This window comes from Dasypus novemcinctus, chromosome 2 (genome assembly GCF_030445035.2).
Source record: "Dasypus novemcinctus isolate mDasNov1 chromosome 2, mDasNov1.1.hap2, whole genome shotgun sequence".
NCBI classification, from domain to species: domain Eukaryota; kingdom Metazoa; phylum Chordata; class Mammalia; order Cingulata; family Dasypodidae; genus Dasypus; species Dasypus novemcinctus.
The window spans coordinates 139,821,489-139,849,125 of record NC_080674.1 but is presented as its reverse complement, the minus strand read 5'-3'; the positions used below and the strand labels follow the sequence as shown (position 1 = coordinate 139,849,125).

Genomic DNA, 27,637 nt, shown 5'->3' with positions numbered 1-27,637 from the left:
CTGGCACTTGTACACTTTGTTAATCTATTTGAGTATTGTCTAGTAAGAATAACCTTGTGACCACTGACTAATTTTCAGAGCATGTAAAGTCAAGTACAAGCCTGGAATTGTGGTAAATTCACTAGGATATTGCTATCTCATGGAGATCTATCTAAGTGGTCAGCTGGCTAACCCAAGGCAAGGCCCCAATGAGCACTCTATTTTATACTTTTTACCTTTTTGTTTATGTCTTGTAAGTTTATAAGTATAAAAAATACTTTACAAAAATAATAAAACCACATACAGAGAATTCCAACATAATCATCCCCTAGATACTGAGATCCACCAATATTAACATTTTGCCACATCTGTCATATCATTCTAGCTATCTATATGAGTCCATCTCATGAACACTTGCATATAGGTTGTATACATCATGCTCCTTGAATACTTCCTACTGCTATGTACATTTTCTAAGAACAAGGATATTCACTTATGTAGGAGCACACATTACTAACTCAAACTTTTATTACATGACTATAGTGGAACATAGCCCTTGCGCATACACATGCCTCATGGTTGCTCAACTACTGTTAATAAGATTTGGAGATTGCTGCTTCAGTTTGGTTACTCTACAAAACAGTGGAGAAGGGACAATGGAAGCTGTTGCAATAGCTGTTTTATATCTTGTGGACTGTGAAACAGAGAAGGCTAATCTGTAGCAAGAGAAAAGCTTCAAATACAAAGCAGATGTACAAGAAAGAGAAAGGGTCAGATGAAGAGTTCTCTACAATATTATACCCAGGGCTAGCAGCATGCCTGCCCTTGGGTTCCAGATGGACAGTGGTGTCATTCACTGGGATGAGGACTACTAGAAAACGACCAGGTTGTTGGAGGCTTTTTGAGGGGATTTGAGGAAAGAGATCATGAGTTGAGTTTTTGATATGTTGTATCTGAAGTGTCTTTGAAACAACTGCTAGAAAATAAGAGAAGCAGATGGATATATGAGTCTGGAAACAGAGGAGTGGGCTAGAGATGTAAATTTTTGAGTCACAAAGGATTTCATAGTAATTTGAGCAATGGATGTGAAAGAGACTGCCTAGGAAGAGAAAACAGAGCAAAAACAGGAGAGGATCTAGGACTGAGCCTTGAGAAACTCTAACCTTTATTGGTTGGGTGAAGGAGGATGTGTCTGTGAGGGAAAGAAGAAACAATATTGTATCATGGACTGAAAAAAAAATTTTCAAGTAAGGAGTGATTAACAGTTACCATTTACCAAGCTGTGGTAGGCAGAAAGGCCCACTCAAAACTGTCCTCTTTCCTTGGAATTTGTGAGTATGTTAACTTACATGGCAAAGAATTAAATTATAGACAGAATTAGGTTGCTAATCAGTTGACTTTATAACAGAGATTATCTGGGATTATCTGGATGGGCCAATGTAATCACAAGGGACCTTAAATGGGGAAAGGGAAGGCAGAAGAGGATAGCACAGTGATTCAAAGTGAGAAGAACACTACCCACTGTTGCTGACTTTGAAAACTGAGGAAGAGGGCCATGAGCCAAGGAATGCAGACATCCTAAAAGCTGGAAAGAGCAAGGAAATGGATTCTTTCCTAGAGTGTCCAGAAAGGAACACAGCCCTACCAACACCCTGATTTTAGCCCAGTAAGACCCAGTTAAGACTTCTAAATTATAGAACTCTAAGATAATAACTTTGTGGTTTCTTTAAAGCTACTACATTTGTGGTTTATTATAGCAGTCATAGAAAATGAATACATGATCTCTTGTTACATACTAAGCATTTTACATGCATTAGCTCAATCCTTAAAATATCTTTCTGATAAGGTACTGTGATAATCAACCCGTAATTTACAAATGAAAAAACAAAACAGAGGCTCACTGCTGGGCCTATTTTGTATAGCTGTATCATTATCCTAATTAATACAGAAGTGACCTCCCCTGGAGCTGTTTCAGGGGAGGAACGGGGCTGGAGAAAGAGTGAGAAGGAAGTGAAGAAATAGAAACAGTGAGTATTAATCACTTTTTTGAGAAGATCAACTGTGAAGAGGGAGGAGGAGACAGGTCAGTAGCTGGAGGGGAATGGCATCTGAGGATCTGGGCATGACATGTGTGTTTAAAAGCACATGAATGAAAGAGGGGCGGCGGACTTGGCCCAGTGGTTAGGGTGTCTACCAAATGGGAGGTCTGTGGTTCAAACCCTGGGTCTCCTTGACCTGTGTGCAGCTGGCCCATGCGCTGTGCTGATGCGCACAAGGAGTGCCCTGCCATGCAGGAGTGTCCCCCATGTAGGGGAGCTCCATGTGCAAGGAGTGCGCCCTGTAAGGAGAGCTGCCCAGCGCGAAAGAAAGTGCAGCCTGCCCAGGAAGGGAGCTGCACACACGGGAGAGCTGACACAATAAGATGACGCAACAAAAAGAAACATAGATTCTCGTGCCACTGACAACAACAGAAGCGGACAAAGAAGACGATGCAGCAAACTGACACAGAGAACAGACAATCGGGGTGGGGGGGAGGGGAGAGAAATAAATAAATAAATAAATCTTGGGGAAAAAAAAGCCAATGAAGGAGTGGGAATAGATCAGTGGTTGAGTTCCTGCTTCACATGTACGAGGGGCCAGTATTAGTCCCCGGTACCTCTGAAAAAAAAGAAATTGCTTGAGAAGCCAGGGCCTAGTATAGTGTCCCTAGCACATAGTAGATGTTAAGTTGTTATGTATTATTGGTTAAATAAAGGAATTAGTTTAATAAATAAATAAATAATAAATGAAAAAGACAGGGGCGAGGAGGTAAATAGTTAAAATAATTTGCTCAACAGAGATAAAGTCTTGAATCCAGGACAGTCTAATTCCAAAATCATACCCATTACAAGATACCTACCTCTAACAGAACAATAAAAATTCTTCTGGTCTCCTCCTCATCTCATCCCATCCCCATCTATACATGATAATATAATAGCTTTTTAAATTTATTCAACCTATATTTATTGAGAGATTATACATGTTCAACTCAGGAACTTTAAAGTGGAGTGAAATATTATCATGAAATCTTTAATGGAATGATCAATAGTATCAAATAAAAAATTTATATTCTTCCTAAAAATATAAGCTTAAAGCAGTAGGGAAAAACTCACAGTCCTACAGGCCTAAAATATTGACAAGAATAGATATTCAAATATAAAAGAAATACCTACTTTGTTCTCGTAATGACACCTTCTAGGGTTTTAAATTCTGTCTTTTTGCTTTTCTGAGTACACACCATGGATCTCTGCACAGCTATAAGCTCTCCATTGACATCACGAAACTGCAGACGAATCTGGGCTCTAACATCTGTTTCCTGAGCAACCTTTGAAGGTAAACAGAGAAAAATTATGCTACCATAATAAGCATCAGAATATCAGTTCTGAAAGAAAAGGCATAAGTACTCATATTTATCCAAAATGGAGAAACAAATAATGAAAAAACTTCAACATAAAAATGACATTTTTACATGCTATTTAAAATCTGGGAGGAAAAAATAATTTGATTTATCAGTAGAAGATTAGGCATGTTGATTTGTCAAATAAATGAATTTCTATCTTTTTAAAACCCAAGAGATTTTTTAGAAATTTAAACAATCACAATCTTATAGAAAATTGTACATACAGCAAACATAACTTTTACCCTTTCTACAACTTGAGGGTAAACTATTGACCTGATAGCTTATCACCAATATTTCCAACAAAACAAGGATATTTTCAATCATCAAAATCAAGAAATTGACACCGATACATTACTATCATCTGATCCTTGGATTCAAGTTTTGCCATTTGTTCCAATGAGTCCTTTACAGCAGAAGTATATAGTTCAGAATCATATAATACATTTAGTTGTCACATCTCTTTCATTTTTTTCATTGGAATAGTTCCTCAGTTTTTTCATTTGGAATAGTTCCTCAGATTTTCCCTGACTTTGATGACTGATAAATTTGAAGATTGTAGACCATTATTTTGTAGAATGTCTCCCAATTTGGGTTTGTCTTTTATTTCCTTATGAACAGAATCAGGCTGCGCATCTATGGAAGGAGTGATGATGTGTTCTTTTCACTGCATCAGATGAGACATAATTTCAATTTATCTCATTCCTAAGGATATTAATCTCAATCTCTTAAAATGGTACCTGCCAGGTTCCTCCACCCTAACATTTTTTTCCTACTTTGCAATTAGTAAGTTATTTGCAGGAAAGCTATATTAAGACCATGTAAATATCCCATATTTCATCAAACCAAAATTTAGCATTTATTCTTGCCTGAATCAATTATTACCATATTTGTCAAATAGTAATTTTCTAGTTCCATTAGTCCTTCTATATTTTTTAGTTAAGATTTGACGCTCAAGACCCGTAAGTTGGATTTTACATCCTTTTGACATGCACCTATCACTTTTTTTTTTTAAGCTTTTATTTATTTATTTCTCTCCCTCCTGCCACAGTTGTCTGTTCCCTGCATCTATTTGCTGCGTGTCTATTTGCTGCATGTTCTTCCTTGTCTGCTTCTGTTGTTGTCAGCAGCACAGGAATCTGTGTTTCTTTTTGTTGCGTTTTGTTGCGTCATCTTGTGTGTCAGCTCTCCGTGTGTGCGGCGCCATTCCTGGGCAGGCTGAACTTTCTTTTGCACCAGGCGGCTCTCCTTACGGGGTGCACTCCTTGCGTGTGGGGCTTCCCCACACGGGGACACCCCTGCGTGGCACGGCACTCCTTGTGTGCATCAGCACTGCGCATGGGCCAGCTCCACACGGGTCAAGGAGGCCCAGGGTTTGAACCACGGACCTCCCATATGGTAGACGGACGCTCTAACCACTGGGCCAAGTCTGCTTCCGCACCTATCATTCTTCGAGCACATCTTTACTTTCTGGAATACCAAAATGTCTTGTAACTTTCCCTACTCAGGCCTGGGATCAGCTATTTCTCCAAAGAACCCTACTTCTTTTCAGTAGAAAATGATATATAGAAACCAAAATCTGAGCACTGGAAGAGCTCATTTTTACTGGGGTTACTGCTTTCAGTGAACAGAAGGAAATATGTGTATGTATGTACATACATACGTATACACACACGCACAAGTTTACATCTCTACTTTTCCTACACCCATTTACATATATTGAAAACCATGTATGTACATCAATATATCTAATTCTGATACACCACGGTTTATTCTAGCTTTCTTTCTTTCCTTCTGACAGGTTCCCCTTATTCTAGTTGGTCAAACTCCACATGTGTAACCAATATCCTAATGTTTCCAGGGTACTGCCCATATAGCTGCCTTCCTCATGTGGACTCCAATCCCTCATCAAGCTGCCAAAAAGTTGGCCTTAGTTGATACTTCCTCACTTGGCTCTACCTAATAGCTTTTTGACTAAATTATTCAGGAATGAAGAAAGATGCTAAGAGGTTTTTAAATTTAAATCATAAATGAGTATTAAATTTAGTTAAAATATTTTTCTATATCTATTGATATTCACATGATTTTTCTTCTTTTTCCTGTTAATTTGTGAGTTATGCTGATGGCTTATTAAATGTTAAACAAACTGCATTTCCGAGATAAATCCGCTTGGTCATGATGTGTTATCTTTATTTGTATATAGCTGGATTTGATTTGCTAATAGTTTGTTAAGAACTTTTGCATCTACATTCATGAGAGATGTTGTTTTCATTTCTTGAAATGCCTTTGTCTTGTTTTAGTATCAGTATTTAGTATAGTATTAAAATTATATTTTAAAAACTTACAAAAGCTGAGAAGTGTTTCCCTCTGCCTCAATTTTCTGGAATAGTCCATCTGTGTAAAAAGTACTTTATTTCTTTCTTAAATGTATGCTGAGTTCTCCAATATATATAAGGGTCTCAAGTTTTTGTTGTGAGAAGGTCAACCATGAATCAATTTCTTTAGTAGACATAAGGCTATTAAGGTTTTCTATTTCCTCTTGCAAGAGCTTTGGTAGTTTGTGAAAATAATGTGTATTCTGCTGTTGCATGGTGGAATGTCCTATAAATGTGAGTTAGGTTAATTTGGTTAACAATGTTGTTCCAGTCTTCCATATCTGTACTGTTATTTCTTTTGCTTCTCTACTGAGACACAGGTGTTGAGATCTTCAACTATAATTGTAGATTCATGTTTCTCCTTCAAAATCCATTTTTTGCATCATGTATTTAAAACCTCTACAATTAGAATTGTGTCCTCTTGATGAAATGACCCACTTACATGAAATACCTCTTTATTCCAGTAATATTCCTGGTTCAGAAGTATACCATCTGATATTAACATAGCCACTTCAGCTTTCTATTAGTAGGCCCAGTATATTTTTTTCATCCTTTTACTTTTGACTTATCTGTACCATTATATTTAAAGACATGTTATTCATTTTCATATTTTAGATCTTTTTGTTATATTTTCAATTTCTTTTATTATGCATATGTTTTCCTTTATATCCTTGAGCACATTTATAAGATTTGAAGTGATGTTTTAAGGTTCTTGTCTACTAATTCTATTACCTCTTTAATTTGAGATGTTTCTATGATTTATTTTTCTCCTGATTATGGGTTATATTTCCCTGCTCCTCTGCAAGCCTGCTAACTTTTGTTTGCAAATTTTACATTGAGTGAAGGATTTTGTTTTATACCTTTAAACTTTTTGTTTTTGCAAGCAGTTAAAATTTCTTCAGGAATCACTTGATCCTTCTGAACTTTGTTTTTAGGGCTAGTAAGGGTAGAACCAGAGCAACTTTTACTTTAGGACTAATTTAGTATTATTTTCCCTTAACCTTAGAATTTCCTTTTTCATTTCTTATAAGTCTGTTTGAGACAAATTACCTTTTTAAAAAATATATGAAAATGGTCTGCATTGCATCTTCATTTTTTTAAGGATTTTTGCTGAATACAAGTTTTTTTTCTTTTCTTTTCTTTTTTTTTTAGGCATTAGGGCCAGGGAATGAATCCGGGACCTCATATGTGGGAAGCTGGTGCTTAATTGCTGAGCCATATATGCTCCCCTGAGTTGTTCCCTCATTTGTTTGCTTGTTGTTTGCTTCTTTGCTTCCAGGGGACTGAACCTGGGATTTCCCATGTGGGAAGCAGGTACTCATTGGCTCAAGCCACATCTACTCCCATGAATACAGAGTTTTAGGTTTACTTTCCCCCCCTGACACTTTAAAGATATTGCCCCACTGTTTAGACTGGTTTTGGTGAGAAGTTAGCAATTATTATTTTTTCCTTCTGCATAATGTATTACTTTTTCTTCTACCTGCTTTTAAGATTTTTCTTTTTATATTCGGTTTTCAGCAATTTGAATATGATATATGTTTTAGTTTGCTAACTGCTGACAATGCAATAAACCAGAAATGAATTGACTTTTACAATGGGAATTTATTAAATTATGATTTTACAGTTCTGAAGCCATGAAAGTGTCCAAATCAAGGCCTCATCAGAAATAGTTTCTCACCAAGCTGCAGCTGTGGGTATCAGGTACATGGCAGGGCACAATGGCATTATATGCTCATCTCTCCTCCTTCCTCCAGGACTGCTTTCAGTTTTTAGCTAATGTGGCTTCTTCTCAGCCTCTGTGTTCAGTTAACTCCAGCTTCTGGGTTCCCCATCTCTGCGGCCATCTTTGTCTGCGGCTTTTTATTCCTCCATTTATAAAGGACTCCAGTAAGAGGATTAAGACCCACCCTGGGTCATCACATCCAACTGAAGTGATCTAATCAGAAGAAAGGTCTCTTAACTAAATCTAATTAGAAAGTTTGATCTACAATAGGTTTACATGCACAGGAATGAATTAGCTTTTATGAACAGGATTCTCTGGGGTCCACGAAAGCTACAAACTGTCACAATGTGCAACACAGGGGCTCAAGCAACTGGGCTCCCATCTACCATATAGAAGATCCAGGGTTTGATGCCCAGGGCATCCTGATGAAGGAAACTGGACCATGTGGTGAGCTGGCCCATGTGGAATGCTGGCCTGCATGGAGTACTGCCCCATGAAGGAGTGCTGCCCCATGCAGGAGTACTGGCCCACGCGGAGAACTGGCACGGCAGATGATGCAACAAAAAGGGACACACAGGGGAGATAAAAAGAGATGCTGCAGATCAGGGAGCTGAGGTGGCGCAAGAGAATGATTGCCTATTGCCTCTCTCCCACTCCAGAAAGTCCCAGGATCAGTTCCCAGAGCCACCTAATGAGAATACAAGTAGACACAGAAGAACACAGTGAATGGACACAGAGAACAGACAATGGAGGGAGGGGGGGAGAAATAAATTTTTAAAAAAATCTTATAAAAAAAATGTGCAACATAGGTGTATTTATGCTTCTTGGGATATAATAAGCTTCTTGGGTCTTGTTCATAGATTTTATTTCTCTGTTGAGATTTTCCATATAATATGGCAATATTTTCCTTTAAATCCCTGAACTTATTTATCATAACTCTTTAAATATTTGTGCCTGCTGATTGCAAAATCTGTGTCATCTCAGGGTTTGTTTCTATTCATTTCTTTTTCTTCCAGTTATAGATCACATTTACGGCAGTCTAGTGTGTCAAGCCCTCAGCATTGTTCCAAGTATCTGTAAATCTGGTCCCTCAAGTAGTGAAGATTGATTGTCATTGTGAGCCCTGAGGGGAGGGGGAAAGAGGTAATGTAAACCAAAATGGAATCATGTTTGATAGCTATGTTTTAAAATCTGTACATCAGCTGCAGCAAATATAACATGAACATGTAAAAAGATCATTGCTGGGAAAGGGGAAAAGGGTTTGCTATTGGATATACGGGAGTCTCCTATATTGTATGCATGAATTACTGTGATCTAAAACTTTTTTGAAGACAAAATTAAAAATTAGAAGAAAAAAAAAGAAAGAAAGGATATAGACACTGAGGAAGAAATGAAAGAAAGTGCCTTGCCACTTACATACAGGGCAATACCTATTACAGTGATGAAAGGCAAAACATTAAAAACAAACCTTTATAATATTTTCCATTTTTTAAATACACCAACTTATTTTTACTTTATTTTAGTATTTCTAAATTAGTATGTATTCTATTTCTAAACTTTAAACCTATCACTGTATTTCAATTTCCTATTAGGGAAGTGGATTTGGTCCAATGGATAGGGCATTCACTTACCATATGGGAGGTTCAAGGTTCAAACGCAGGGCTTCCTGACCCATGTGATGAGCTGGCCCACGCGCAGTACTGATGCGCACAAGGAGTGCTGTGCCATGCAGGGGTGTCCCCCGCGAGGGGAGCCCCATGTGCAAGGAGTGTGCCCCGTAAGGAGAGTTGCCCAGCGTGAAAAAAGTGCAGCCTGCCCAGGAATGGCGCTGCACACATGGAGAGCTGACGCAGCAAGATGACACAACAAAAAGAGATACAGATTCCAGGTACGGCTGACAAGAATACAGGCGGACACAGAAGAACATGCAGTGAATGGACACAGAGAGCAGACAACTGGCAGTGGGCGGCAAGGAAGAGGAGAGAAATAAATAAAAAATAAATCTTAAAAAAAAAAATTTCCTATTAATTGAATATGGCATTATATTAGGCTTCATTGTTGAAGAAGTTTTGGACCACAGTGAGGTTCAACTATGGCAGAGGAGGAACACTGGTGTGGGGTGTTATTGATGGGGGGCACATGGGTGGGAGGGAGTTCTCCAGGGCATGTATATAGGGGACATAAAAATGCTTTGATTATATGTTGAATATTTTCATAGTAGTGATAGCTACAAATGTCAACTGTGGGAGTGCTGAGTTCCTACCCAGGGGAGCTCTGTTATATTCCCCAATGGAACAGCAATAATCCCCCAAGTGCAATGGCAAAGACCAACAAGGATGGTCCAATAATGAGCCCTTGATACTGATAACTATGCTTATGAGCCCGTGTGCCTGAAATATGTACTAGGCCTAGAGCTGCAGGGTACCTAAGAGTTACCTCCTGAGAGCCTCCATGTTGCTCAAATGTGATCATTCTCCAAGCCAAACTCAGCATGTAAATGCATTGCCTTCCCCCCAGTGTGGGACATGACTCCCAGGGATGAGCCTCCTTGGTGCCAAGGGATTACTACCAATCACTAGCTGGTGATACAACTAGAAAGAGACCTTGAATAAAAGGGTCAACTAAGACCAGCAGAATATCTCAGCCTACATGTAGGATCATGTGTTAAAAACTGCTTTTTGACCTTGAATAAAAGAGGAAATGGCAAAGACAAATGAGTTTATATGGCTAAGAGTCTTCAAAAAAGAGCCAGGAGGTCATCAGAGGGGTCACACTTACACACACCTCAGCAGGACTCCAGAAAAAGCCAAAGTAGATACAACCCTAGGTTCTGGTTCTCCAGAAGGCTATGGAGACCCACAGGGTATATGGTCATGGCAGATGGATTTGGAGTTCTGTGAGTTCTGTGCCAGAGGGCCCCACTTTGGACTTTGTGCCCCTGAGTGTGATGGACCTAGACTCAGATGTGACCTTTCTACACATGCCTCTTCTGTCATTTTTACTGAACCTGTGTTTGGCGCTAGGGATGGTGTATACTCAGGGGACTTGAATCTCTGGACTGCCCATGTGCCAGCTGGGCCCTGAGCCTCAGCAGAGTTGCAGCTCCTACTCTCTGGTTCGTTGGACTTACCCAGGTTAGAGAACAGGGAGGTGAAGATGGTCGACCACCACACCAGGGAATCAAGACTGCCTACAACTGCTAGCAGAAGAATTGCATCCATCATCCATGTGGCATTTAAGCCCCCTCTTAATCTAGAGGTGGAGTGGACATCACCATCCCAGGGTCCACAGAATGGAAGAATAAAATATGGATTAGAGTGGACTTACTGATATTCTACTATAAAACTATTGTGACTAGTGATAGAAGAAATTGTAGCACTGAGGTGGAGAAAGTGACCACAGTAGTTGCTGAGGGCAGGGAGAGGGAAGAAATGTGATGTGGGGGCATTTTTGGGACTTGGAGTTGTCCTAAATGATATTGCAGGGTCAGATGCTGGACTTTATATATCCTGCCATAACCCACTGAATGTACTGGGGGAGAGTGTGAACTACAAGGTAAACTAATATCCATGTTGTGCATACTGCTCCAAAATATGTTCACTGAGTGCAATGAGTGTGCCACAATGATGGGGAAGGTTATTGGTATGGGAGGAGTGGGTTGGGGAGGTGGGGGGGTATACCGGAACCTCTTATGTTTTTTAATGTAACATTTTTTGAGATATTTATATCTTCAAAAAAATACAATTTATAAAAATGATGGGGGTGGTGGGTGGGGAGTGGGTTTATATGGGAACCTCTTATGTTTTTTAATGTAATGTTCTTTGTGATCTATTAACTTTAATAAAAAAGCATTCAAATGTAGAATTTCTATCACAATATTGTTGTTCAAGTTCTTATTAAGTCACTTAATAAAGAGTAACGTAGACTGAGTTAATCTATTAAGGCTAAGAAATACATATTACAGCACTTAAAATAATATCTATCCAAAAGAATAAAACAAGAAAAAATAAAATAAAATAAAATAAGCTCTTCTCTTTTAATCTATTTCTATAACAATTAGATGGGGCAGAAGAAGGTACATGCTCATACTTGCTGGAGGTGGAGGGACCTGGTAGCCCAGAGTAGGACAGATGAACATGAGTAAGATGAGGAGGGTATCCACATGGGGAGTCAGCTTGGCACAGGGTGCCAACAGTTCAAGTAGGATGAAAAGGACATCTATGAGTGGGATGACCCAACTCAGGATGAGGAGGATGTCCACAACAGTGGAAGGGATAATGTAGGGATTTAGAGCCTGAAAAAGCTGAGGAAGGTGTTCATATAAGGATAAAGTCTGCTTCAGAACTCAGAGTAAAGACAGGGGTCACCTGCTATGGAGTATTAGAGTCTGAGAAGGGTAAGGAAGATGTTCATGGCAGGGGAGTGGGGTGAGCCCCAGCATGGGAAGTCAGAACCCAAGCAAGATGAGAAAGCAGCCTTATAAACAGACAAGCATCAGGAGTTAAGAGTCAGAAAGGATGAGGAGGCTTTACATATGGGGTGGAATCAATCCAGCATGGGGTGATGGAACCATGGGAGATGGGTTATATAGAGAGGAACTGATCAGATATGTAGATACATTAAGAATATAACCAATCCTTTGCTTCTCACTTCCTTCACTGTATTTACCAGGCAAAATCCAAACCTTGGTTAAATCCAACTTTCCGACTTACTTAGTACTTGAATAAGACCAAAGAAAAATACAAGCATGATGATTGTCTCCCTCTAAATTTTCATCCACAAACCTCAAAAGTGCCTTTGACACAGTCATGCAACTCTTTATTTCCCTAATCAGTTTACTCTGAGATTAAAACTATTTCACTCCATTCCAAGTTTCAATACCCACTTCTCCCATCCTCAGCCAATGAGCTCACTTCTGTTTTCATTGAGAATACAGAAACAACCAAAAGAGTACTTGTTCATTCCCTCACCACCAAATTTACCAATTATACACTATCCCTGCCATTCCATTACATTGGATAAAATGCATGCTTTTTATTCCTTCTAGTTGAACAATGGACCCAATCTCTTCTTGCCTACTCGAGGATTTCTGCTTTTGCAGTTATCCTCTTCTCTGAGAAACATCAATTTTCCCCTCTTCAAGATTATTCTATCAATATCCTCTAATATCTCCCACTTTAAAAAGCACAAGAACAACCAACAAACCTTGCCAGTTACTATCCTACTTGTTTCCACTTAGAGCATAATTTTTAAGTATTCTGTGCATTTTATTTCCTTGTTTTTCTGATTACTGAAACTGGTTTTGTCAAAATCATCAACGGTCTCTGTTTCAGTTTGCTAAAATCTGCTGGGAGCAATATACCAGAAATCAGTTGGCTTTTGTAATGGGAATTTACTAGAGTAAAAGCTTACAGTTCTGTGCTGTGGAACTGTCCAAATGAAGGCATCATCAAGACATGCTGTCTCACCAAGTTGCAGCTGTGGGTGATCAGGCACATGGCAGGAAAAATGACAGCTGTGCTGGTCTCTGCGTTCTCCTCTAGGCTTACTTTCTCCCTGAGCTGAGCTATGGGCAATCAGGTATATGGCTTGTCTCTCCCTGGCCTCATCTCTTTCAGTGTCTTGGGGGTCTCTTTCCATGCCTCTGTGCTCCACTGATTCTAGCCTCTTGCCTCTGGTACCTCTCTCTCAGCCTCTCAGGATTTCTCTGTCTCTATGGCTTTTTCTCCTGTGGCTGAGATTGTTATTCTCCACTTATAAAGGACTCCAGTAAAAGAATTAAGACCCACCCTGGGCCATGACCTTCTGAAGTGATCTAATAAAAAAGAAGGTCCCTTAACTGAATCTAATCAAAAGGTCCCATCTACCAATAAGTTTACACACACAGGAATGTATTAGCTCTAAGGACTACCTTCTGGGGTCCACCCAGGCTTCAAATTGCCATAGCCTCCAACAGAGCTAAACCCTCCTCTTATTAAACTTCCTCTTACTTGAGCTATCAACGTATTTGATAAAGTTGATGAATCCCTGAATCTTCTTGTGACACTTTATATTCTTGTCTTCCAAGGTACCATGCTTCCAGTTTTTCTTACTTTACTAATTGTCCTTTTAGCATCTTTTAATGGCTCCTCCTATTCCCAATTCCTAAATGCTAATGTGCTCTAGGTACAGGCCTTGAATTTCTTCTATTTATAGTCACTCCGTATGTGATATCAGGCTTTAAAATCTTAATATAAATAAACTAATTGTAATGTTAATGATTCCTAATTTTCTTTCTCTGGCCTGGATCTCTCCCCTAAACAGACTTCTGTTTGCTTACTGGACATCTATTTTGGATATCTAATAGATATCCCAAGTTTCCATGTTCAGACCAGATCCACCCAAATCTCCTCTTCTAAAGCTCCTCATTACAATAAGTGGTAATACATATATGTATATGTATATGTATGTGTGTGTGTGTGTGTGTATATATACATCTTTAATTATGTTAGGGAAAGGATTGTGAACAAGGAGTTAAAGTATAATGTGATTGCCTTGGGCATGCAGGAGCAGGCATGTAAAGGAGTTAGATGTGTGCTGGTTTCCTATCTTTACTATACGTCCCTGCTTATTAACATTCTATGGATAGCAATACCCTTTAGAACATGATGTTTCACAGACTTCATGTTTCTCCTCAGGGAGCTGGCCACTTCTCCATGGGAAGACACTGTTGTCTCAGAATGCTTTAATCACTCACAAATTCCAAAATTGGCAGGAGAGCTGAAGAACCCCTTAAAAAAGAGCAGCCTCTAGACTGCTGATGGAAGTCTCACCCAGGAAGGAACACTCTGCCTGGGACTGTGATTCTGATCGGGGACTCTGGCCGGCTACTGAAAGGGACTTCCCAGCTTTGTGAAAGTCCAGATGTTGAGTGACTGTAAAAATACTCTCTCACTCTCTCCCCTCTCTCCCTCTGCACCATCTAATTGGTTTATTGCATTATATTGTGAGCAATCAATAACTGTGATCATTTAACTGTTTATTAGTATTGGATCATTTACGTATCAATTATCAAATAAATTGCTAGTTTTGATTTGTCTTGAGTTTCTATGCTTTTCTTAGCAAAACAAATGGCAACACTATCCAGTTGCTCAAGTCAAAAAGCATGCTTGATGCTTCCACTTCTCTCACCATTAGCAAATTATTGGTTCTACCTTCAAACTGCATCCCAAATCCAAGTATTTCTCCCCAATTCTACCACTATCACCTTAGTCAAACCACCAACATTTCTCACCTGGATTAGCACAAATTCCCTTAAATAATCTCTACTCTCCTACCTTTGCCCACCTAGAGGCCAGTCTTCTCTCAGCAGCCAGACTGCTTTAAAACAAATCAGATCAACTGCCTTCACTCCTCAAATCTTCCAATGGATTCCTATTTAAACAAGAACAAAATCCAAGGTCTTACACGTTCTAGTCCCTTTCTCTCTCATTTTATTTTCTATCATTCTTCCTCTCACTACTTTGCTCCTCTTGTGAATCCTAGACACACCATGCTTCCACCTCAGGGACTCTGCAATTACTATGAATGCTGACTGGAATGTTTTTCCCCCAAAAATTGATTGACTCACTCTAGGATGAATGAATGAATTTTAAAAAAAGAAAAAAGAAAAAAGAAAAAAAAGAAAGAAAACTCTGGTTTCTGTGTGAAAAAGAGAAAACTTAAGAATGAAGGCAGAAAAACAATTTAGGACACAAATGGAATAGTTTAAGACCAGGAAAGGAGCAGTGCCAGTGGAATATAGGTGGGTACATTCTAGGCATATTTTAGAAGAACAGTCAGGAATTGTTTATGAAGTGGAAATAGAATGAGATAAATGAATCAATCAAGGATGACATACCAGGTTTTGGCTGTAGATGATGGTATCATTTACTAAATTAGTAGAGAACTGAGGTAGTAGGTTTGAGAATGTGTGCTTGCATGTATGTTTTGAACATATCAGAGATACCCATTAAATATCCAAATAAACAGCTAGATATACATTCCTTCAGTTTTGAAATAGTTAAGGTGAGATATATAAATTTGGTAGTCATCAGCACATAACTGTTACTTTCAAAGTCATCAGATTGAATGAGATCACCAAGGAGAGAGGAGATAAGAGAAGTGCATAGAAGACTGAGGTCTTAGAGCACCCTGGCATTTAGAAATCAAGCAAAGGAAAAACTATCAAAGAAAACTACATTTCCAGGGCAGTTTGGTAGATTTTTGTGATTGGAAAATGAGGTAATTTTCATCTGATTTCTTCCATTTTCTCAAACACAAGGCAAGATCATCAACTGCAGAGACCAGACTGTACGTTTAAGGAGAGAGGTGTGAAATAGCCATTGCAGAGAGGACTCAAAGGACTCAATAAATGTACTCAATTGCATTATTATTTCTAAGAGGACAATTCATACTTTCATCATTACAGCATAATTTCATTCATGTAAAATTGTAAACAACTTAAATGACCATCAACGGTCAGTTAAATAAACAGGAGATCAACTAAATGGGATACTATTTAGTAATTAAAAACAATAAAACAGAAGTGTATATATGTACCAATGAATCCACAGCATGTCACTAAATAAAAATTTGTACAGTGGTATCAGAAAATTCTATTGATATGAGTGTGTATATATATATATATGCAGATGTTTTTATAAACACAGAAAAAAGCTTGGAATTAACAAACGAAAATTTATAGGCCAAAATAGAGAAAATTCTATGTCCTTTATATATGCTAATAGACAATATTAAAAAAAACATAATTAAACGATTCATATACAGATTTTCATCATGGTACATTTTAATGAGAAACTAAAAGCAATATAAAGAAAGAAAATTACGCAACTATTAAAAATATTTATAAAAGGTTAAATGTTTTAAGTAGGAAGTATTTCAGATGTACAAAAAAGTATAAGGATTTTAAAAATCACCCATGTACCAACCACCCAGATTGAGCATTTACTATTGTTTTTTAAATGACATTAGATTTTATGGTAATATTAAGTGGGAGGGGGGAGGCAGAATACAATATTAGATAAGAGTATGACCTCAGCTATGGAAAACCATATGTAAAGCAGGAGAAAATACATGTCTGTGGGTAACTTTTCTCTCTACACACATACTTTTCCATGATTATATTTTCTACAATGAGCTTATCACTTTCGTAATATAAAAATACAAAACTGTATTGGCCTCATTACCTTCGGATCATGAACAAATGTATTTCCTTTGGTTCCAGGAGGAAAATCTCCAGTACAAATATATTTTAGACATTCAATGATGGTCTAAGGAAATAGAAAATTACATTAGTTATTAGAACCGCAGACGTTTTTTACAGAATTTTAAAATTTTATTCACTATGCAGACCATAAGAGACATGATCAGATAAAGGTTGACACTGAAAAACCTGTAATAAATGATTGTTTAAAAGAATAATTGCTGTAAATGTATACAAAAGCCATAAAATTAAAAAGTTATCCTAAAATAGTTTCCTATTTAAGTCCCACTACGTTGAGTTTCGCTTAAAATTAAGTCATTTCTCATTTAATATCTTTAGTCGGCATACTTTTAAGTATGCTCTTCTTAGAAATTTATATATTTTATTACTTTGTAAGGATTTCCTGTATGGTACAACTATCAGAATGTGAATGTCATTCTTTGGGAGCACGGTTAAGCGAACATTAGCGAACGAAGTGGCAGGTTCGGGTCTCTTGGAATTCTGAAGTAAACTGTCAGTAAGACAGACCCCGGCACCTTTATTTGCCTGAATCAGGCCAATTCCGCGGTCGCCAGAAGGCCGCAACAGGATATGCCTCGGGGACCGGGGAGTCATCTGTGGTCTCAGCCCTCTCCAGCCCCCAGGAGCTAAGACGAGCTACAGGTACGCCTCTCTTCCTAAAAAAGGTTCTGAATTCCCAGGTACTTTTTTCTCCGGATTTTTAAGATATGGAGACCCGTAAACGTAAAGCGGCTACTCAGGACTTACCGTCTTCCCCGCCCCATTGGGTCCAACCAAAATTGTGAGGGGGCTGAAGAAAGTGATAATTTGCTTATCTTTGTCCTCTATTCCAAAACTCCGCACGCCCAGAATGCTCATCTTTTCGATCCGGGACATGTTTGCAAACGTTTCTTATCGCAACACCAGGGACCTGGAGCCCGTGGCCCACCAACGTTTTACAATGTGGCCAGAAGGCCGAGGAACGCGGGCCGCTCCGGGGACTCGGGGTCAGGAGGGTCCGGACGGGGAACGCCACAGAAGGGCCCGAGTCCGCTGGGCGAGCTGCGAGAGGAGGCGGGGGCTCCGGCTGGAACCTTTCCTCTCACGTCGGCTTTCTTCCCCGCTGGAATGCGAGGGCGGGGGCCGACCCGGGGAAAGTGGCGGGGAACAAAGCTAACACTGAGCAAACCGCCGACCGCACGCGCTCACAGATTCCCGGGCTCAGCTACTCCGCGGGCCACAGAGGAAGCAACGGCCAGCGTACGTCCACGACGCAAGTCTAGGGCACGCCGGAAAGTCGGCGGTCCGCGGTGCGCGCGCAGCGCTGGGCTTCCGGGAGCAGCTTCGCGCCTAGAGGAGATCCGGTGCTAGGTGTTCATGGGTGTGGCTGCTGACCTCCGGCTCTTTGCTGGGGTCGGGGTAGCACCGAGAGGCACCCACTCCTGGAAGAGACAGTAAAAACTTGTGATGGACAGTGATTCTCAAGTGTGATCCCGGAACTCCTCGGAGGGGGAAGGGATCGGAGACTCTTTTGCGGAGTGCGATAGTATCAAAACTTTTTTCCTAACAATACCAAGACGTTATTTGTCTTTTTCATTCTCATTCTCTTTCTAATGTACAATGTTTTATAGTGTCCACATGATGTGTGATAACTCCATCTCCATCTCAATGGTGGTTAATGGAATGCGTGCTTGTATATTCTTGTACTTTAAAAATAATCGTTTTAACTTCCAATTAAGTATTAATAGTTAAAACTCACCGAAAAGCTCTTTGGTGTCCTCGGTAATTAAAAGTAGAAAGGGTTCTTAAGAGCAGAAGTTTGAGAACTACTGTTGTAGTAGACCAAAAACCAATTATTGTTATAAAATTATACAAGTGTTCTACAGATATGAAGGAAATCCACCCCAATTAGCACCCCCATAGGATAGGAATTTAAACCTTTAAAATAGAGAAAAGAGAAATTACCATTCTTAAAAGTGACTAAAAATACTGCTTTCTTAGAAACCAACTTAATGGAGGGATGGCACAAGCAAAGACCTATGGGAAGATTACAAAAAAAAAAAAAAGAGGAAGATATTAAAATCGAAACCAAACAAGCAAAAACTATGAATTACTGTAGAGATATATTTTGCCTCTGCCTGAGATGGAGACACAGAAAATGCTCTCCAATCATGCAAGCCCAAGAAAATAATTTATAGAACTTAATACATAAGCCAAAAAAGAAATCACATGACAAAGGATGCAAGTGGGAGAGGTCAGAAAGGAAGCTCTTGCCATACCATGTAAAAAACATGTCAACATCAGTTATTAAAATACGTATTTAAAATTACCAATGGAGAAAAAAATATTAAATTATATAATAATGTGGTATATGACAAACCTAATGTAATAAGACAATAGGAAAAATTAAAGACCATTTGTTAAAGTCAAGTTTATTGAGGCATCATTTACATACAGTAAAATTCACATTTTCCAGGGTAAGTTTCATAGGTTTTGGCAAATGTAAACAGTTGTGTAACCACCATCAAGACTATTTTTTTACACCAAGACTATTATAATAAATGCTATAGATGCCTGGCTATCAGTAGGAAGGAAAAAGCAAATCTACACCTTATTTAGCATTACAAACTCCAAGTAAATGAAGACCTAGATATTTCTGAAAGTAATGAGAGAAAGCCAAAAGTGTAATCACTCCCACTTCTAAAGGATATGATTTATAACTTTGTGATTATTAAATTTTATGATTGTTAACACAAGAAATTAGCAATGAATGAGACCAGCTATTCTGGTCTCAATGTGATGTACCCAGCATCACCTCTGATGCAGTTTTGCAAAAAGAGTTTAAAAGGAATCGAAACAAACTTTTAGATTTAACTTCAGTTCACAGGAATTTCAAGAATTAAGCTACCACCACCAAGGACACAAAAGGCAAATCCAGAAGGTGGGACAGGTTGCAGGACGCTGGTTCAGGCTCTTCAGGAGATGAGTATCATTAAAATAAGGACTGTGGTATATTTTAAAAGACAGAAAGAAAAAAAAAAGGCTGTTGCAGATTAAAAGAGATTTAAAGTTCATTTCAACCAGATACAATACATGGTTATGGTTTGGTTCCTAGTTTGGATACAGAGCCATGAAAAAAATCTTGGGGACTCAGGGAAATTTTAATATACTGGAAATTAGATAATAAAAGGAATACTGTTAATTTTAATTATATTAAATGTGATAATATTTTGCTATGTAAGAAAATCTTCCTTTTTTGAAAGACATATGGAAGTATCAGAGATAGAATATCATGCTGTCTGCAATTCACTCTAAAATACTTCAAGGGAAAAAAGGGAGTTTAGGGGAAACCATGGCCATGACAAGGTACAAATTTTATTACAAAAAATTCAACTTTCTAGCAATGGGGAACCATAAAACTAAGATAATAAGAAAGCTAGAGGGGGTAGAAAGATTTGCAATAAAAATGACTATCCCTAAAATAAAGAATAAAGTGGATATGGCTCAAGCAGGTGAGCACCTACTTTCCACATGCAAGGTCCCACATTTGGTTCCCAGTGCCTCCTAAAAACAAACAAACAACAAGAAAACAAACAAAAAAAACAATTTGGGAGCAGAAGTAACTCTGGTTCAGCGCTAGCTTCCCACATGTAAGTTCCCAGGTTCAATCCCCGACTTGGTACCTCGAAAAACAAAACAAGCAAACAAATGCTACCTAATACTTATAATACTTTCTGACATAATTTGTTTGTTTTTTTCTGATATTAATCTTGGTCCATCAGCTTTTATTTAATTAGTATGTATCTGATATATCTTTCTACCCCTTGATTTTCAACTTGTCTATGTCATTTTGCATTAAATGTATCTCTTGAAAATAGCTGATGGGTGATTTTTAATACTATGCTTTTAATAGGTGAGTTCTATCTGTCTTCAATTACTGTGATCCTGATGAATTTGGACTTATTTCTCATATATCATTCTATGCTTTTTCTTTACTTCTTTTTCTTATTTCCTGCTTTCTGGATTGATGGAGCTTCCTTTATTCCCTTGTTTCGCTCTACTCTTTTGTAAAGTATACATTCTACTTCTATTCTTTTAGTCGTGTTTCTTCAAATATTCACATACCTATTTTGAAGTTTAAAGTTAATCAATATCTCTAGCATCCTCCTAAACAGTAGAAGTATTGTAAAATAAACCAATTCTAATCACTTCCATGTTCCACATTATCATTGCTTTGTATTTTGGTTCCTCCCTGTCTTGAAATCCTCTAAATAAGGTTTTTGTTTAACCAGGATTATTTCGGTTTCCCCAATATGTTTATCAGTCTCTTTGCTTACCATTGCTTTTTACATCATTCCTTCCTTTTGGGTTCAGGTTACTCATTACATTAGCACAACTATTAAAGCTTAGTGCTAATGGACCTTCAGAGCTGATGTCAGGACTAAGTGAAGTTATTTTTGTAAAAGTATTTTATAAGTTATAAAACACTATAAGTATAAGATTTGTGGGGTCTTATTTTTTTTAATTTTTGCTTGTTTTTGTTTTTGCATTGAATGTTTCCAGACGGCAGCCTGGTGAAATGGAACAAAAACTACAAAAATGATCACTAAGCTCCTTAGCAAAAGGAAATGTATTTTTTTAATTATGCAAAGAATTTTCTAGTAGTATTATTTATAATTGTGGAATACTGGAAATATCCCAAAGCATACAAATTGAAGGTCAAGTAAACTTTGACATATCAATTTCACCTAATAGTGGGCAAACATTGAAATAATAAGTAGGAAAACTACATAGATACATGGAAGAAGTATTATTAAGCAAAACAAAACAAAACAAAACAAAACCACAAATTGCACACATTCCTCAATTACAACTCTGTAAAACTACCTATATGTTAGTAAAGATTGGAAGAGGTAAGTATAGTTTTTGAGAAAAAGGAGAAGTTCTATGCTTACTTTTCTGTAATTGAATCAATAAAATTTATTTTAAAGAAATGCATGGGGATTGAAGGATAAAGGTTAGAATGGAGTCAAGAAGAGAAAAAGATGCTATCATTGTACATTTTAGTCACCGTGAAAAATTTGGGGCATCGTGCCCAGTTGATTGATTAGAATCAGTTCATGGAAAAGTCATTCGACCTTAAATGACTACATAGTAAAAACCACAGTTATTGGTTTTTAAAAACATGTTGCCAATTTAGAAGCCACTAATACAGATAAAGGTGTTAGGGCAAAAGAATGGATGTTACCCACTAATGCAGCTTTTCAACACAATTCACAGTACTTTTCCAAAATTACTTAATTACCAGTAATTCTTAAAAGTTCTAAGTACTGATTGCTAATGTCTTTCTATTTACCTGGGTTTTAGAAAATACCATGGTATTGATAGTTTACAGTGGCTTAGTTTCTATAGTTTAGCTTTAAGCCTTTGCTCTATATTTTTCTAGGCTACCTACCAAAGTTGTTTCTGTTACTTCTGGCGCCCAGTACCTGGATATAGACTCCTTGAATTTCCACATTATTCTCATTAATTGGTTCAGCTAATTCAAGTGCCTTCTTACACATCTAACATTTATTGAATGCCAATAGGCTGGGCCTCAGGGTTAAAGAGATGATTAAATTCCTTATTATCAAGAAGCCCACAGTCTAATGGTGAAGTAAAAAAGATCCGTAAGTACATGGTACTTACGGAATTCAAAGTCTTTTTAATAATTGCAAAAACAATCCATTTTCCAACTTTAATAAACTTTCTATTTTAAATGATTTTAGATTTACAGAAAATTTACAAGAATATTACAGAGAATACCTTATACCTTGCATATTTGTCACAACTAAGGAACCAACATTTGGTATGTTACTATTAATTAGACTCTACAGTTTTTACCCCGAATTTCCTTAGTTTGATCTGATGTCCTTTTTCTGTCCCCCATCTCATCCAGGGTACCACATTACATTTGTTCATCATGTCTCAGACTGCTCTGGGACAGTTTCTCAGACCTTGACAGATTTAAGAAGTATTGGTTGATATAATTCATGCTGTGTAGCAGTGCTCCAAAATGAACTCATCAAATGCAATAAATGTACCACACTAATGAAAGAAATTGTTGATGTGGGAGGAGTGGGGGGTGTGAGGAGTGGGGTGTATGGGAACCTGTTATACTTTTTAATGTAACATTTTCTGTGATCCATGTAACTTAAAAAAAAAAAAAGGTTGGGTGTTTTATAGAACGTCCTTCAATTTGGGTATGTCTGATTTTTTTCTCATGGTTAGATAGGGATTATGGTTTTTTTGCAAGGAAGACCACAGAAGTCAGGTGCCATTCTCATCACATTATATCAAGGGTACATGCTATTAACATGACTTATCATCGCTGATGTTGACCTTGATCGCTTGGCTGAGGTCATGTTTGTCAGGCAACTCCACTGTAAAGTTACTCCCTTTATTCCCCCTTTCTAAAATTCTTTAGAAGGAAGTCACTATGTGCATCTTACAGTTAAGGAAAGGGAAATTGTGCTCTATCTCCTTGAGAGGAAAGTATCTACATAAATTACTTGGAATTTTACTGCGTAAGAGATTAAAATCACTCACTCTTTTTGGAGTTTTACATTAATAATGCTTTTTCAAATATTTTATGATCCCTACTCTGAGAGTGTCTGAAAGTAAATTGGGAAAATTGGGCTCTCAGAGGAAAAGTTAATTACTTAATGACTTCTGGCAACATTATAAGGAATATAACTTTGAATGGGAACTTTGTATAAATAGGCCTCCATAGGGACCCACAGGTATACAATACTGTAAATCAGAGCCTGGAAACTGGTGGCCTATAAAATTTTTAAAATACGAATTGTCAACACTTAAAATCAGAATATTGCACATAATAATCAGGATTCTGACTTCTTAGAAAAATTGAATGATCTGGCACCATAAACCATAGCAACAACACAGTCGGAGCTGAGTGGCAGCTGCCACCTTTAGACAGGTCATGCACGCTGCAGCTTGACATAGCCTCCGCCACTGTTGTTGTGTTATACCTTGGTCATTTCACTCATTTTCATAGCCAGGGGCAGCCAATGAGAATATCTCATTTCCCTGACCACAGTTCAAGGGTGAGCATGTGATCATTGCCACAAGCAGAATGAATTACAGGACTTTTGATTGAGCAATGAGAAAAGCAGAATTAGCTTTTTCCTGCTGCACATGCACAGGACATATATAGATACAGGAGTCTGAACATCATCTTGGGACCTCGGTGGGAAGACTGCCTGAGAACAGAGCCAAGGAAGAATCACTGAGGCAAGAAAGATGTAAAGGAGCCTCTATCCCTGGACTGTTTGGTATTTAACCTGAATAAATCCCGTTTGGTTTCAGCCAGTTTGGGTTAGGTTTTTGGTCCCTGGCCCCAGAAAGGATCCTAACTGAGACCCTACTGAACATAACTTTACCCTGGTAAGTTTTGATGGGCTCTGGCTCTATTACCATCCTCCTGACAATTCCTTTTAAGAGCAATCAGTCTGACTTCAACCATGATAGAATTTAGTTGACCTGAAAAAACATTCCCAATATTTATGTATTTTAACACAATCCTATCTAGGGGTTTACATTATACTTATTATGCACATCTTTTAGGAGGAAATTCAATCTTCTCACTTTAAGAAATGCAAATTTTTCTTTGGTAATAGAAAATGTTTTAAAAGGGGAAAAGTAGGGACTTTTATTATTATTAAAAGATAAAAGTAAAATTATATTTTAAGATACAAGGCTTTGGAAACATTTGGTTTCATGATATGGCATTATTAGGCACTCTATCTGATTGTTAGAAATTATTCATTTCCTCAAAGATAGAGGATAAATTGGTTGGGGATGCAATCTTGCACTATGCACTTTCTTTGCCAAAGGCAAACGCTGAACATTTCAGAGCCATCCATCAGAATGCTTCTGCATTTGTGTTTGCTAGCTCTTGGGTCTAGCTATGTTTGTGTCAATGCCATAAGCAATCCAATGACTAGACTGGTGCCAGAGACCTTGAAACTGCTCTCAACTTATGGAACTCTGCTGATAGGCGATGGGGTAATTTTATTTTTTATTTCTACGGTCTTTAGTATGCATAGGTAATCACTGGTGGTGGTTCATTTACCATTTATAAATATCTAATAATGAAGTTAGGAGGGTGTTGGTAATGTATAGTTGATAGCAACATCACTAGCAAGCATTATATTAAAAGTTACGAATGCTAGAGTGTTTTAAAAATTATTATATTTCTTTTCCTTTTCAGACACTGAGGATTCATATTCCTGAACATAAAAATGTAAGTTAAATTATGATTCAATAAAGTGATTGCATGAATAAGTAAATTACATATGTTAAGCTATAATGCATTCGTTATCATTGGAACGATTTTATTTTCTCTATTTTGTTTTTATATATGCGGATATGAATGTATATATTTATAAATAGTAGGAAAGACTTTATAACAAATAGAATCCATTAAACAAATGGATCAGGCCTTCTGGTGATTTTGTCAGTTCTCTGTCCTGAAGAGATTCTTTCCAAAATAATCCCACCCTAGGTAAGAGGTGCCTTCAAATCTCTGTTCAAGTCTGACTATCTATAGTGTCTTTCTGAAAGTGGTAGCAGTTTAGGGTTATAGTTTTATAATCATGATTAGTAGACATTAAATATACACTAAATACCTATTTAGAAGTCATTTCCACGTATTTAAATGATTATACTATATAATGGAATTGTGTACATTTGGAGTATGTCATGGCATATTAGAATATAAAATACATGATTTAATTTGTCTAAATGGAATAAGCTTACCAGCTAGAAATATAAAGGAAATCACAGATGTGAGTTCACTTGGTAACATAGTTGCATTGCACGTCCTAAACATTTTGTTTCTGGTGAAATAGTTATTTTATTTGTAAAACCCCTCAGTAATTATATAAATGTCATCTATTTCTTAAAAATTACATGTCAGTATGAGATAATAGTTTTCCACCTGGAAAAAGATCAAGCAAAGAATTCTTTGGAGTAGATATCTCATGCAAATGCAACGAAACAATGCCTAATTTTTTGGATCAAATTTTCATACCTTATTTTGATTATTTGCATTTTTAAAAATCTTCTTCATTTAGCACCAACTATGCATTGAAGAAATCTTTCAGGGAATAGATACATTGAAGAATCAAACTGTACAAGGAGATGCCGTGGGAAAACTATTTCAAAACTTGTCTTTACTGAAAGAATACATAGACCTCCAAAAAGTAAGTTAAAGACATTTAGTTGAAAATATAAGTGTATTTGTCTGGCTATGCCTTATTTTATAGGAATTGACAGTTTGGTACAATACATATTATCTGTTCTTTCCACAGAAAAAGTGTGAAGGAGAAAGACGGAGAGTAGAGCAATTCATAGACTATCTGCACGAGTTTCTTGTAGTAATAAACACAGATTGGACGATGCAAAGTTGAGAATAATCTGATTTTTTGTAGCCAAAGATTTTGGAGGAGGAAATGGACATTTCATTGCAATGAGAATGAGGGCCAACCAAGGGCAAGGCCTTAATTTTCAGTGTAATTAAACTTCAGAGGCAAATATGTATATTCCAGGGATACTGCTACTTTACCATCTCACATAGGCAGAAAGCATAAAATATTTGAGATATACTTCCGATAACAGAATAATTGAAGTAGTGTCTTATAGTTGCTCCAGGTAAAATAAATGTATACTTTTATCCTATTTAACTTTCTTTAAAATGTCTGTTAACTTATTATTTATGAAATGATACTGAATTTGGTAAATTAATATTTATTTTGTTTTTTGGTATGTTCCAATAAAACAAAAATAGACAACTCTGGTTCAGTTTGCTGCTGTCCTCTGTCTTGTACTTGAAGTTAGCATAGTCCATGTGAGAACATGCAGAGTTTGGAGGTAGGGTTTTTGTGCATGCCAACTGAGCATTCCCATCGCCCTGGTGGCAGAAGTGCCAGGGTCGCCAGGTATATGAAGAGTGGAAGCGATCCAGCAGAACTTAGTGGGTCTATGGGGCTGTGAATGTGGGCAGGGGCTGAGCCTGGTATCCTCTCCAGGGGCAGAGTGTAGGAGGGTACAGGGCAAATGTTGGGCGATGAATGAATTAATGAAGAGCCTTCCAGGACTGACCTTAGAGTTAAAATGTGTTTCAAGCCCCCCACCCCCCAAGCCCCCAGAGGACCATACTAGGAACCTGTAACTAGGCTTGTTCCCAGCCTATGAGAAGAAAGTGGCAGACTAATCTCACTGCCAGGCAGGGAGGCATCCAGAAACCCTCTTTGTGGAGGCCCAGGACACTGTGGCCTGGGCGAGTTCCCGCTTATCCCACCTGATATTGTGACATGACAGAAAGGACAGACAGTTATATTCAGAAGGCTAGGTTCTAGCGGGGTCCACCATCCTGTATTCTCTGGGCCGGAGCAGCACTAGGCAGAACAATATTCCAACCTGCTTGCTTATGACTATCACGGTCATAATTGGAAATTCCTCTGCTTGAAAAACTTTCTCAATGATCCAGAAAATATGTTCTTTAAAATAAACTTGAAAACTGAGATAGATCTGGAGGAGAGGTAACAATATCAACTACATCATTGATTCCTTTGTTCCTTTATTCAACAAATATTTATTGATTACTTGGTCTGTGGCAGACCCTTTGCTGGGTGCGGGAATACATTTGTGAGCCTGCAGGCCCTTAGAGACCAATGCCATTACCTGTACATCATCTGCATGGATTGCAGGGATCAGAATCAGGCTTGCCTGTTTGTGTGAAGCAGTTTCTCCTGCTGTTTCTGGTCATGGGAGAAGTCCTGGGCAGTTAGTGGTCAAACACAGGTACCAGGTGAGAG

General features: G+C 37.9%; 2 protein-coding genes across 5 annotated transcripts in view; one reads left to right on the top strand and one right to left on the bottom strand.

The window, feature by feature from the left end:
• RAD50 (RAD50 double strand break repair protein) overlaps positions 1 to 27,637 on the bottom strand; it is a 253,493-nt gene that overhangs the window by 71,152 nt on the left and 154,704 nt on the right. For all 4 annotated transcript variants that reach the window (XR_011646535.1, XM_058278397.2, XM_058278414.2 and 1 more), the window contains exons 3-5: positions 17,526 to 18,199; positions 16,741 to 16,824; positions 3,192 to 3,343 (exon numbers count right to left, since the gene is read on the bottom strand). Coding sequence is in view for 3 of the 4 variants with exons in the window: in XM_058278397.2 (XP_058134380.1) it covers positions 3,192 to 3,343; positions 16,741 to 16,824; positions 17,526 to 17,654 (365 nt within the window). In the remaining variant the exon portion in view is untranslated. The remainder of the gene's footprint in view (positions 1 to 3,191; positions 3,344 to 16,740; positions 16,825 to 17,525; positions 18,200 to 27,637) is intronic.
• Positions 24,633 to 26,616, top strand: IL5 (interleukin 5). The gene is made up of 4 exons (XM_004456454.3): positions 24,633 to 24,824; positions 25,030 to 25,062; positions 25,895 to 26,023; positions 26,132 to 26,616. Exons 1-4 carry the CDS (start codon positions 24,633 to 24,635, stop codon positions 26,228 to 26,230), a joined length of 453 nt encoding a protein of 150 aa, XP_004456511.3. The 3' UTR covers positions 26,231 to 26,616.

Excerpts from the sequence above, each read along its gene's own strand:
- IL5 (XM_004456454.3), top strand. The coding sequence starts at position 24,633 with ATGCACTTTCTTTGCCAAAGGCAAACGCTGAACATTTCAGAGCCATCC. Across the intron at positions 24,825-25,029 it reads CTCTGCTGATAGGCGATGGG|ACACTGAGGATTCATATTCC; the intron begins GTAATTTTATTT and ends TTTCCTTTTCAG. Across the intron at positions 26,024-26,131 it reads AATACATAGACCTCCAAAAA|AAAAAGTGTGAAGGAGAAAG; the intron begins GTAAGTTAAAGA and ends TTCTTTCCACAG.